This window comes from Podarcis cretensis, assembly GCF_951804945.1.
Source record: "Podarcis cretensis genome assembly, chromosome: 3".
Taxonomy (NCBI): Eukaryota; Metazoa; Chordata; class Lepidosauria; order Squamata; family Lacertidae; genus Podarcis; species Podarcis cretensis.
Genome location: NC_137172.1, coordinates 81,863,279 through 81,877,419, shown reverse-complemented (window position 1 = coordinate 81,877,419; position 14,141 = coordinate 81,863,279). Strand labels below are relative to the sequence as shown.

Here is a 14,141-nt window from a genome sequence, read left to right as displayed (position 1 = left end):
GAAAATGCTTTAATGAGTTTTTCATTAAATGATGGGCCCATGAAACAATCATCTCAATGCATTATATATATTTCTGGAATAAGTCACAGTCAATAAGCTCTGGGTAAATATTACATATTTATAACTATTTCCAGGATCTTCAAATTTAAAAAAGCAAAATATACACAATTGAATATTAGAAAATGACATTCAAACCTCACAAAAGATTATCCTAATTTCTGGAAAATTAAAACTAAAAAGAAAAGCAAACAACGTTCTGGCCCCTCTTTTTCACAGAGGATAAAAACCCTACAATTTAAGGGATTCCCCCCCCCCCAAATTTGTTGTGTAGGAAATAAATGTACTTACAAAATATCAACAACTTCCCCTCCCTGCTCAGTTTTGTAATATTTACTATGCAAGTATACCTGCTCTTCAATTTAAGAAGTTCTTTCTTAGGCAATTTTAATAGACACACTTGAAAATAATAATTATTTATGTTGCCACATAGCATTAAACCACAATTTTATGTGTCTATCAGTTAAAATTACCCACCAAAGCTCACAAGTGATGCATTCAGCCCTCTCACTCCTTAAATATCCTGCTAATGCAGATATATGTCCTGTACATCACCTCTCAGGTTATATGCTCAGTTTGTATTAATCATTAATAGTCCATGTTCACACCAATATCAAGGTGTGCTTTTCTTGCAGATATTAATGTACCTCATGATACATTAAATTCAGACGTAAAGTGAGTAAATACAAAAAGTAATTTCATGTAAACAATCCTCATGACATATCCAACACAGAACATTTTAATAAAGAATTCAAGTCACAGTTTTTTTTTAAATGACCAAAACTCATAATTCAAATATATACTCATTGGCTAGATATATACGCCTAAATATAAGAGCTGCCAGTGCTAAAACAAGGAGGAGAATCAGCGCATTTGAGCCCATGTGGTTTGTGTTGACCCTTGGCTGCTGAACCTGATTGAAGTTGGTTGAAGTTGGCACCCTTCTCTGCTGTGCACGCCGCTGGCGAGGGCTCATAGAAGTATTATTTGATGCAGGCTGGTTATGTTGTTCTTGACTTGAGCTGGCTGAGTTGGTCTGATTTTCAGACTAAAAAAATAAAGATTCTGGCTTTAATAGAACAGAATGGAATGGAACATGGAATGGAAACAAAATGCAGCTTGGCAACTTCACTGAGGCTGCCTAGTGAGCTTCATGGGTGAAAGGGGATTTGAACTCTGATCACCCAGTTCCTAGATCAACCCTCTACCCACTACATCACACTGGTTCAGGGTTGTGCATGAACTGGAATGTCGTGCTAAACCAAGAGTGGCTAGCCTGTTGTACCCATAATCTCTTGACCACTGAACATGCTGGCTGATGGGAGTTGGAGTCCAACATGACCATCCCTGTGCTGAACCATGACATAGTGTGAAGTGTGGAAGTTTGTTTTATGCGTGTCACTCATTCTGATGACCCAACAAATGGAATAAAACTAGTGAGCTGCTAGATGAAAACAAAGTCATCTAAAATGAGCTTAATCAAACTATTATTGACTTTCCCCTCTTCTCAGCACAAAATACAATTGATATTACTGGTGAGTGAAATGGATATGCTTAAGAAGACAAACCATACACTCAATAACTATGAAACTTGCAGGGGGGCAGGAATCAAATCACAAACTCTGTAAGAATCTGACAGAAGGAAAATTGATGGGGAAATCTGCATAATATTAGCATGCCTGTATTTCTAAATAGCTGGAAAATACTCATCACCAAGCAACAGATGGTCTGACGCGATTTGACAGGATTTTTAAAAACCAATCTGCAGCTCCATCAACCTTTAAAACACACACACACCACACACACACAAGCTTAACTGGGATTTGTCTACAATTTGTCCGTGAATTTAGATTGCATCCACAGCAGTCATGGAAGCAGCTGCCCTGTCACAATACCAGGCCTCAGTTACTTCCAAAGTGGATGGGTTATATAAGCACTCTTCTTGGCTATATTAATATGTCATAATTAAGCAAACAATTATTTAAAATGGTCAGAATTAATACTGCCCTTTATGTAGTCAAATTTACTTGAGAGATTATAAACAAAAAGGAACATGATAAGCATATTTAATAGAATAAAAGCTGCAAATCACTAAAGAGCAGGGCCTCTATTTGCTTTGGTTTATATAAGTCTCTCAGGCTTAGGGATAAAACAAGTGTGGCTCTGGGGGCAAGTCCATATCACTGCTGCAAATAAATTACCTTCTGTACAAGGACCATTTAGATTCGAAAAGGCAGGATATTCTCTCTCTCTCTCTCTCTCTCTATATATATATCTCCTTAGCTTACGAAGATGTTTAAATTGGATTTTGATAGAAAAGTTAAAATAATATAGTAAGCAAGGTCAGAACTAAAGTAAGTGATGAAAAGGATTTTCTATGGGCCAACAGCTCTGAAAAGCCATACACAGTAAAAACCTACTTATGTCTATCAAGATATAAACTTCATTGAATTTAAAGGAACTTACTCTCAGGTAAATCTGCATAGAGCTGCAGTGACAAAAGGCAACAGATGAGTAAAGGAAGGTGACAGGACTTCAGCAATAGTAGTTTTATTGGAATGCTAATAAGCTTTTAAAAATGCTCTAAAGTGACATCCTACCAATATTATTTGGATTTTCCAAGTCTTTGCCGTCATTTGTTTTTCTCAGATTTATGAAACACCTACCACTTCATTGGGGGTGGTGTCCTGGAATGCTGGAGTTGTACTTTCTTGTTGGTGTTCAGGTGAACTGGGCAAGTGGTTAAATCCCGATAAGTCTGCAGGTTCAGCAACAGATTTCCTAGATGAGTTAACTTCAGCCTTAAAAGGACAAAACAGCACAAATGGTACATCAGTTAAAAACTCTAATCAGGCATGTTATATAATGCATCTTCTCTCTTCTCTAGCATTATTTATTCAATTGTTATTAAACAAGTGCACACACATTGTGTGCAATGTTATTTCCAGGGCAAGTGTCTTCTCAATTTATGCCTGAAATTCTGGACCTCAGCTGCGATGCTTACATCATTTGGTTGCCAAAGCACAGTACAACCAATAATTCTGAAACCCACCGAAGAAACTGTGAAGCCCTAAATATAGCAGTATGGCCAACCCACCACATAATCAATCAACTACTGCTGCCTCCATTCTTTCCAAGTGAACTGTGACCTGGCTAGCTGCACCAACCAACCTACTCTAGGTATGGTCCTATTCAAATTAACTGGGGAGGGGGGGGACAGCAAATAGTTAAACAACCTTGAAACTAATTTGCCTGGCAAGTTCCTTAGCCTCTTTGTCAGCTTGGCTTGAAGCACTTCCAGATGTTAATGGCAAGAGGGCTTCCTTCATAAGTGATCCACATCCTTCACAATAGAAATCCTGAGACCTGGAAAGTTTATACACCAATTTAATTGAACCACCAACAGTGATCAAAATATCCAGCATTCTTAATGAATCTACACATGTATGAAATTATAACATCTACCATAGATCTACCAGCATAATTGCTATTAAATTTTGCCATCTATTAGCTCCACGGTGCATTCTTGACAATAACATATTTATGGTAAGTAAACAAAAGTGACTAAATGTTTTGTGCTTAAGTATTTATTTAATAAAGAACATGCAAAAATAAGAATAGCTGACACCTGATCCTTTGCATGTTTATTCAGAGGCAAATCCAGATGTTCAGTGTAAGCATTCATAGGATTGTCCTCTAAGCTAAGAACAGAGTGCACAAAATAAATGAAGGTGACCATCCTGAGCAAAGTGGGACAAACTTCTGAGTAAATATGCTTATGAATGCAATGTAACATACTGAGCATTATACACTGAGCAAATAATATGATTTACCTAGCCAGCTGAAGAGGAACATAGGAATAAGATTCAGAAATAAGATTCAACATAAAAAAAAATTGTCACAAGAAACAAAAACAAACCCTTACTTCTTAGCAAGTGCTCTTCTTTCCTCAGGGGTATAGTCTAGAGACCCTATGGCTCCCTCCCCTTTCGTTGGCATAAATCCAATAATAGCAAGCAATGCAGTTCTTACTGTGATCAAAAAAGAAGAGGGGTGCAGGTTAAGTACTAAATAGGGGAGGGGGAGAAAACTACTTAACATACAAATTTATAACAGGCAATTTTTAAAAAATAAGACCAAGGTAATGCAAAATATATTAAATCCTGTCCCCAATGTCTAACACATGCCTGAAGAGAAGCAGGAATGTCACATAACATTTAAAAGGAAAGATCTGCTGTTGAATGTAGCACAGCGATCTTACAGTGGTACCTCAGTTTACGAACTTAATCCGTTCCAGAAGTCCGTTTTTAACCGAAACTGTTCTTAAACCGAGGCATGCTTTCCCTAATGAGGCCTCCCACTGCTATCTTCCACCATACAGATTCTGTTCTTAGACCAAGGTAAAAGTTCACAAACCAGGACACTACTTCTGGTTTTGCGGAGCTTGTAAACCAAATCGTTCGTGAACAGGACTGTTCTAAAACCAAGGTAACACTGTACTTGTGTATTGAGGCCCTTTGCTGCCAACAATAGCTGATACTTACTGCTCCATGATGGTTGCCATGTTTCAGGATGATGTCCTGAGATGCTTAAGCAAATTTTCTTTCCCACTTCAAACCTGCCATTAGCCTTAAATGGGCACATAAGAAAGAAAGAAAGATAAAAAAATAATAATACTATGTAAATCAAACCATTTTCATAAGTCAAGAGTCAATTAGTTTGAAGAGAGTACAGCATCTTTGGAATACCGTACAATTGTACAGTCAATATTCTGTAATTGAATGTTACTGAAAAGAAACTTGAAGTCTCAGCTATAGCAGAATTGTTTTAGTCGTGCTCAAAGAACAGAGTATTCTCAAAGATCGATGAAACTACAGTCAAAGGTTTACCTAAACCACCTCTAAAAAAGGAACTGGCACAAACATGAGTTCTGGAAGGAAGACCGCTCCCTGCTGCAAGGCCCATTTCCACTTGGCATAGGGGGCAGAGCCCAGACTCACCTGAACAGCTAAAAGAGGCTCCTGGGAGGCCACCGGGACATTGCTGGAACAACTCTTGGTTTGCAGCAACTGGCAAAAATGTTTTAATGGTTCTAATTTTCGTTCCTCTGTTTTGTTTTTGTCAGGTTGGTGTTACATTAAATGTTTAGTTGGAGTTGGTGGTTATCTTAATTTGGGCATAACTGTAAACTGGTGGTTCTTGTTGTTTTCTATTGATTTATTAGTTTGTTTGTTGCTTGTATAGGAAATTTTGTTTTTTAACATTTGATTTTTGTTGTGTTTTTATATATGTTGTAAGCTACCCAGAGTGGCTGGGGAAACCCAGCCAGATAGGCGGGAGATAGGGAGATAGATAGATAGATAGATAGATAGATAGATAGATAACCAAAACAGGCCCTGATAGAGTTTGTTGTTCTTTGAATACAGCAGATTCTCTCAAGATCCCATCTTCAGTCCATGTTGTGTCTCTGTTTGTCTGAACAATCCGCAAAACCAACAGGACTGCAGTCACATAGGACTGCAGTCACATAGGCTGCTCTAAATCACATCAAAATGCTCCTCCAGATTAATTTATTGACCAAAATATCAAGGTAATCCAGTCCTAGCCTACAGTTATTAATCATAGCAACTAAACACAATTAGGCACACATCCACCCCACCTCTCCCCTTCATTTTTCTTGTTTTGATGTATGGTGCATGCAATGAAAAACAGCTTCAAATATTAGGAATAGTGCAAAATTCATAACTAGTAATTTTGTTAAGTTATACAGTAAACTGAACAAAAAAACAGTAGTGATGTTTTGAAGACTAGTGGACATATTTTTTTTTTTAATGTAACTATTAAAAGTCTCAAAACAAATAGGAGAAAAATCCTGAGTGGTTCTGAGCATATTCTACTGTTGCCAAGCCTTCTCCAAATCACTTAAAACATTCCATTTCTCAAAACACCCTGAACAAAATGCCTCGCAGAGTTCAGAACAGAACACAACTCCTTTTTCTTGGAACCTTTCTACTACTCCCTGCATAAAGTCTAGAAGTGAAGTTCCAGTTAGCCTAATTAGATACAAAGAGAAAGGCCAAAAAATCAGGGGTCTATATTTGCTTACACCTTTTTAAAAATATTGTTTAAGGAGACCAAATTTCTGATGTAGATCTAACCAAGTGCTTATGCTGTTATGAATGGCTGAGAAACAATCTTACCGTTAAGAGAATAATACTTGGTGGTTTCATAGGATACTCTGGTGGTAGTACTATTCTTCCATGATAAACTCCACCATCAAAATCTGAATCTGGAGGACCTCTGACAGTGAAATGCCACTCAAAAAGATTGTCCTACAAGCAACCAAATATACAGAAATACATTGAATATAATAGCAACAGGAGGACATGATGGGGGAGAACAGAGGCCATGATCTGGGAGCCCTCACATATTCATGCTAAGCCATGGTTTGGGCTTAGTGTTATAGTCAAACCAGCTCAATGTGCTTTTCACAATAACTGCAAATACAATGAAAGAGAGACTGGTCAAGGTAAGCATTGCTGTTGTGAATTTATTTATCAGAATGGCCACATGCTAACCTCTAAAGGCTGTGCATGATAATGGTCTGTTGGATCCTTCAGTTCTGCAGCTTCTTTCATTAAACGTTTTACAGCTGAAAGAAAAGAAAAAGAAAAAAACCACAGTAAGTGATTTCAGTAGCAAAAACTTATAGCCAATAGGCCTAGGTGATATATCTATATATTGCTCAGGACCGGTATTAGGGGCAGAGGAACTCAGGAGAGGTGGTGCTTTCAGCAGCGATATACCGCTTAGTGAAACCAACATCATGGTCTGCCCTCATACTGTTACAGAGGGAGAAACAAGCTGCATCACCAAGACACAATACACTTTGTTCTTCCCTCTGCTTCAACAAGCCCCATGTCTATCTGGCTTGAGCACGCTGGTGGGACATGGGGCTTGCTCAGCGGGGGGGTGAGATGGCTCAAAGAAGCACTCCTGCCCCCCAGCTGAGCCTCACAAGTCCCCTTTGCCTGTCTCCAGGCAGCAGCAGAAACTGCCTCTGCTGCCTCGGGACCAGGGGGCGGGGGGAGGCACGAACGGACTGCTTCTTTCTCCTCAAGGGAGAGGCAGCCCAACCGCGCCTCTCGCTCGTCCCAAGGTGGTGGAGAATACTGCCTCAGCTGCTTTGGGATGGCTGGGGTGGAAGTTTTAATATAGCAAGAAATTATAGAATATATCAATTGAAAGGCAGTAAGACAGAATAGGTGTTTTGAAGTCCAGTCACCCATCTGAAAAAGGAGAAAAACTGAAGAAATGTGAAGGTTTGTTATTTCAGTAAATATATTTGTATGTATCTCAAAGGAAGATTTTTTTTTTTTTTTTAAGGAGAAAGGTGCTTCCAAGTACATTTGTAAAATCAAAGTAGGTTACATAGCCAGTACAAAGTGACAGAAAACAAAGCAATTTTCCGGGATCTAAAAAGCCATGTGCTTAAAGAGGATCTATGCATAAAGGGATTGTTGATATCTCCTTTAGTCTGAGTTCAAATGTTATGCCAAACGGCTGACCTTCAGCAGCAGCTTTTCACAGAAAGGGGTGGGAATGAGAGGCTGCAATAAGAGGCCTGAAAAAAAATCTGATGTAAGTGTAGAACACCAAACTAAGTTGTATGGATCTTAACCATAATTATCCATCAGATTTATCTTGATTCTAATTTAATGCCTCTGTTTCAAACACATATTCATGTAGACATGCGCCACTGATTTAGTATGCAATTCACCAGACTCAGTTACTACTAAAATAAGTGTATATAATAACATTTCTAATATAATAATTTTTGAAATGGCAAGGGAAGAAGCAGGCTTTGCAAGGCAAGGACAAGAGCTTCTGAGCAATACTGATGAACCGTTTTGCTTTTCACAATTTATGTAAGTTGGACTGCTAACATCAGAACGTCACTTCACCTCAAAGAGGAGGCTGCCACCTACTGGATTAAAAACACTCCCACCTTCATTTTATAGATTACAAAATATGAAATTTTAACAGGCCACCTAAAATTATACATTAAACAAATATAAAGACTCAGGCACAATCCTTTGAAAACAAATTTCGATAGTGGTCATTATTATATTTCACTGGAGTACTTTTATCTCCAACCATTGGCAAGCATTTGATTAGAAGGACCCTATCAGGATGGATTGCAGTTTTAGCTCCACCCTAGATCCCTAGACGATGGTGGCGCTGTAGTCTCAACCACTGAGCTTTGGGCTTGCCGATCAAAAGATCGGCGGTTTGAATACCCGCAATGGGGTGAGCTCCCATGACTCGGTCCCAGCTCCTGCCAACTTAGCAGTTCAAAAGCACGCCAAAAAGTGCAAGTAGATTAATAGGTACGGCTCCAGTGGGAAGGTAAAGGGTGTTTCCGTGCGCTGCTCTGGTGCCGGTGTTCTGTTGCGCCAGAAGCGGCTTAGTAATGCTGGCCACATGACCCGGAAAAAACTGTCTGCGGAGTGGACAAACGCCGGCTCCCTTGGCCTGTAAAGCAAGATGAGCGCCGCAACCCCAGTGTCGTTTGCAACTGGACTTTAACTGTCAGGGGTCCCTTTACTTTTAGACCCCTGTAACAGATGACAAGCCCGCAATGCCAAAACAGTATCGTGATTTTAAAAATACGCAGTAAATAATACTTTTATCATTCTTGTGGAGAAAAAAAATATTAAGCAAGCATTGGGCCATTTACCTATCAGACTGTTTAATGCAGTGTATATGTATAAACAGAGACAAATTTCTTATTATTTTATTTATTAAACACAAGGACACATGTTTTTCTTTGCTTCTCATTTCTGACTCTGAAGGGATTAGTGAGTCAAGATTTAAGTGCAGTTTTGTATTTCCAAAGTGGCTGCCATAATTTATTGCTTCTTTGTCCCAGCAGGCTTCAGTGTAATCTAAAAAGGCAAAGGTAAAGGTACCCATGCCCGTACGGGCCAGTCTTGACAGACTCTAGGGTTGTGCGCTCATCTCACTCTATAGGCCGGGAGCCAGTGCTGTCCGCAGACACTTCCGGGTCACGTGGCCAGCATGACAAGCTGCATCTGGCAAGCCAGCACAGCACACGGAACACCGTTTACCTTCCCGCTGGTAAGCGGTCCCTATTTATCTACTTGCACCCGGGGTGCTTTCGAACTGCTAGGTTGGCAGGCGCTGGGACCGAACGATGGGAGCGCACCCCGCCGCGGGGATTCGAACCGCCGACCATGTGATCGGCAAGTCCTACGCGCTTAGGTTTTACCCACAGCGCCACCTGCGTCCCCAGTGTAACCTAATATAGTTCTAATCTAATTAAGTCTGCAATATCTTCCTTTATCACCATCTTAAGCCTGAAACAAAGTATAGTATACACATTTCTATAAATCTGCAAAATAACCCTGAAATACATTTATTCAATAGTGACTTTGACTAATACTCTTATGACTTGCAGGCATGAAATTTATATTCAGCTTTAAAAAAAGTATGTCTACTCTTTGTCTCTATTCTTACATCTCCCTTGAAATGTTCCATTCTTTCATTATTCTGTCCTACCTTGACTGAGTTGGGTATACAGGGGAAGAGAACAATTCCAATTACCGTAATTGCTGGGGGCAAGGAAGATATTTGCACTGAGCTATCCTTTAAACAGTAATCTATATGTATGAAAAGTGATGTGCCTAATCACATCTGAACTGTGAAGGACAAGAATGCAACTTTGCATTCTACTCTGTATAGTGTCTACTCTGGAGCTAGTCACAAAGGAATCCTCTGTGCAATTACTCAGAATTAACTGTGTTTAATAATAATAATAATAATAATAATAATAATAAATTATTTATACCCCGCCCATCTGGCTGGGTTTCCCAGCCACTCTGGGCAGCTTCCAACAAAATATTAAAATACAATAGTCTGTTAAACATTAAAAGCTTTCCTAAACAGGGCTGCCTTCAGTGCAGGACTTACCATATTCCTTGGTAACTGTGTAGGGTATATTAAATGCAGAGAACCATGTAGAGGAATGAGCACTGACTGTGAAGGCTGTATTGCAGAAGAGTTCATTTTTTAAAAAAATTGTACTTAGGTACTTCCAATATTTCTGGCAAGAGGCTGAATGTGACCCACCAGGCCTCTCTGTCCAGTTCTCAGGACTTTCCCCAGCCCACAGTCACCACTGCTCTGCACTCTCCTTGAGAGCTTTCGCATGGCTGGAATGTGTCTGTGAGCTGTGATACTGCCTCATGCCTGGATGAAGGATGAGGAGAGTTGCATGAGTAGAAATTTCTGACTGTTTTGGGAATGGAATGCAGCCTACTGTAAAAAGTTAAGAATCACATCCCTTGCTTTGCCCACTCTTGTTTCTAGCAACACCCACTGTCTTCCAGACACCAGAATGTTGCATCCAATCATGTCTTATTCAGAGTAGACCCACTGAAAGCAATGACCTTAAGTCAGTCAGGGTTCCCTACCTCTGGTATACTAAACATTAAAAACCCATTTCAGATACAAAATGCCATTACATTTTCAGGTATGTCTCAAATGCATTCATTTGTCACCCAGAAAGCATCATGATTTAAATAAGCTTTGTGGTCCTCCATGCTACCACAAATTGTGGGTGTTCTGATAACTTTTGAGAACTGTGTGACTGCAGACTTCCTTGCAACATACACTTCATAAAGTACTGGATACACTGAAGGCAGCGAGTGCATAAAGGATATCCAAACAGAGGGTTCATTTGAAACAATATTCTAGGCCTATGGTAGCAGCATATAATCTTTTCTTTCAGTCAGACTAGAAAGAACCTACCACCACCTTGGCTCAAAGGTTCATGTGAAATCCGGCAGCTGCTAAGCTCAGTCTATATCAGCTATTTCCATGCAGGCACAAACAGTCTTAAAAATCACAGTGGGGATTGAGTACAAAAGCTAATCAGATCTGAGCTCAGCACATGCTGAGCAGCAGCTTTTCCTATGAGCCTATGTATGGGAGTATGAGCCTATGGCAGGGAAGCCAAAGACAGCTCATACTAACCAAAGCCTCAGCTACCACAAGCTCAAAAGGCCCACTAGCCAAACTGCATGTGATGATTGGTCACATGTGTTTGTCTTGCAGTTTTTTTCTATAACAAAATACAGTCATAAAGGCTGCAATCTAAGGGAAAGACAAACAAGTGGCTGCATATAGGAGGTTCATCTCTCTTTCCCTTTGGATGGTTTTCTACTCAAAATCTTCCCACTTCCATGTTGGCCAGGTAATATTTAGCAAATCAAAATGTACTACATCTTGTACTAGAAGTACATAAATAAAGTTTCAAAATGGCTACTTTCCAGGTTGCAATTAGTTGTGTCCATTGTGTGGAGCTTCAGTATTCACAATGTATCCATTATATAATACACTAGAGCATGAGTCACCATCATTGAACTCATGGGTGCACCTGCAGAAGCCTTTGCCAGTGCCTACAAGGTCCAGGTTCCCCCACCAATTTTTTCTTATTGGGGGGCAATAATATAATATAACTGGGGAAAGAAGAATAAACCCTCCACAAGTATGGACCCCCATGCTAAATCCCCATCCCTGTTGCTATTTCACTTGAAATATATATTCTATTATAGTCAACAGAATGCCTTTTTCAAGTCTAGTCATGACTTGACTGGGCATGATCTTGAAGCTGGGGAGGGACAATTAACTCTTGCCTTGCCAGCTGCACTCTCCAGGAAGATTGCTTCCCCCCAATTAGACTTAGAGGAAGGGGGAGTCAAAACATTTTTTCAAGCCTAATTGCTGTCGGGAGTGGGATGGGGTGGGGAGAGTATGAGTGCACATGTTTCTGTATGGTTGTGGTGCATGTGTGGTGCCCATAACAGTTTCTCAAGTCTGCAAATGTGTCCACAGGCTCAAAAAGGCTGGCAACCACTGCTGGAGTCTGACCAAATTCCACATTATCAACATCAATTGTGACTATAGCGGTTGCCACATACTTAAGTGATCTTGTGATTGTTTCTTCAGGTGTTCATTTACCATGTCTCTGCTCAAACAGCTTTTCATAACACTGCACTGGCAAAATTACATGTGAACTGAGGCTGTGTACACACCTCAGAAAGCTGTCATTCTTAGCAACCTTAATGAACTACAGTTCCTAGGATTTGGGGGGGGGCAGGGAGAGAATGTGCTATAAATGTGTTGTGTATGCAGCTAGAGTTAAACACCTTTCACAGGTAACTAAACAGACTAGCATCTCCTTTGCACAGAGAAGGTTCCTGGTTCAATCCCTAAGATCCCTAGGTAGGGATGGGAGAGGCCCCTATTTGAAATCTGGCAGAGCAGCTGCCAGCCAGTGTAGATACTGCTGAGCTATATGGGACCAATGTTCTGACTCAGTAGAAGACAGCTTCCTGTATATGTACCAAAAGACAAACAGAACAACTCAACCTGCATACCAATTTGGTCATGTGAACTGACAGTGTGATGGTGTGGAGTTTTTTCCTGCCCCATCCCCCGATTTAAAAAAAATAATAATTTAAGAACAAGCATCCTTCAGGCAAGAAAACACACACACACTGCAAGCTTATATGGAGATGAGTGTTAGGTACACGTGTGCCAGAAGAACCGGAAATATGCTTGATCCAAAATAGACGCAGAGGATTCTTATGGAGCCACAAGAGATGAGCTGTGGGTGGGGGGGGGGAGCCCCGCAACCCTGAGCAAATGAAAGACAAAACAACAATAACAACCTTCCCTCCACCCCAGTGACACGAATAACCTCTGTTTTCCAAGCCGTTTCCTCGTCACCCTCTTGGGGAATCGAAACTGAAGGAGGCGAGAGAAACGTCTCCCTTGGGCTGAAGCATCGCCCAAGAAGCGCAAGAGCAGCACCCACTGAGGGGCCATAACCATAATAATACATAAAGCAAAATGACTTCCCCCCCCCGCCGCCCTCCACTCCTCCTGCCAGGCACTTTGCGGCAGCGCACGGAGGAGGCCGGGGAGAGAGCCGGGGGCCTTGGCCTAGCCGAGCATCCGAACCAGGGGCTCGCGTGATGCTGGATCCCAACCCCCGCAGTGCCATCTCCCAGGGAAGGCCACGAAAGGACCGTCTCGGGCCCCCTTCCCTTGAAGAAGAAGAAGAAGCAGCCCCTGGCAATTCTCCCACCGCTCCGCTCCTTCCCCCCAACTCACCGGGGCTTTTGAGGTTGTAGCGAGTCTCCATGGCGGCGGCGCCCGCGATGCCTCTTCCCTCTCCCGCCCTCCTTCGCCCGTCCCTTCCCGGACTCCGCCGCGGCCACGTAAGGCTTGTTCCTTCGGCCGGGCGGAGAACAGCAACGCCGGCGGCGAGGCCAGACCGTGGAAGGGGCGGGAGGCGGAGGAGGAGGAGGAGGAGGAGGCAGCCGCCCGCCCGCCCTTCGTTTCTTCGCAGGCTGCCGGGAAAGTCCCCCTGACGTGGCGGCGGCGGCGACTCGGAGGAGGACGGAGCCGCCTCCCCTTTGCTTCGCTTTCCCAAAGGGGGCAGCGGCAGGCGGCCCTCAGGATGCCACTCCCGGCTTGCCCCTGCCTCTTCGTTCTGGTCTCCGGCACTGCAAAGACCATCACCCTTCCATTTACTGATCCGGAGGAAACTAATCCGGAGTAATTGCCACAACCCCAGCTACCCGCTCAGCACTCGCTAAGAGGGTTAGGATCTTCTCTACACCCATTAGTAGTATATTGGGGAGAGGAGAAGACAGACACACCCACACACCCCCCGCACGCACAGAACCAAGCCAACTCTGAACAAGTTCGGTCCAAAGTATGTTGGCTCCCGAGACATGAAATCAGATAGGGTGATGATATGCGCGCTCTCTCTCTCTCTCTCTCTCTATATATATATTAAAAATCCTTATAAATTTTCTTCTCCCAATCCTGGAAAGCACTCTTTGTGCATCTTCCTGGTTCTAAGACAAGGCATCTAAAAAGCTGCGATCCCGCTTACCTCGATGAGATCATAGGATTGCACTGCAAAAGTTGTTTTGCTAAATTCAAAACCAAATTAATGTAATTTAATCCAGAAGATGGGTCATAAT

General features: G+C 41.8%; 1 protein-coding gene across 1 annotated transcript; it reads right to left on the bottom strand.

The window, feature by feature from the left end:
* Window positions 1-98: 98 nt before the first annotated feature.
* UBE2J1 (ubiquitin conjugating enzyme E2 J1) lies at window positions 99-13,480 on the bottom strand. The gene is made up of 8 exons (XM_079970562.1): window positions 13,261-13,480; window positions 6,636-6,709; window positions 6,258-6,389; window positions 4,602-4,686; window positions 3,983-4,088; window positions 3,294-3,423; window positions 2,724-2,858; window positions 99-1,105 (listed from the first exon to the last, which is right to left on the bottom strand). The coding sequence occupies exons 1-8, from the start codon at window positions 13,289-13,291 to the stop codon at window positions 842-844; spliced, it is 957 nt and encodes a 318-aa protein (XP_079826688.1). The 5' UTR covers window positions 13,292-13,480; the 3' UTR covers window positions 99-841.
* Between the last annotated feature and the right edge of the window lie 661 nt (window positions 13,481-14,141).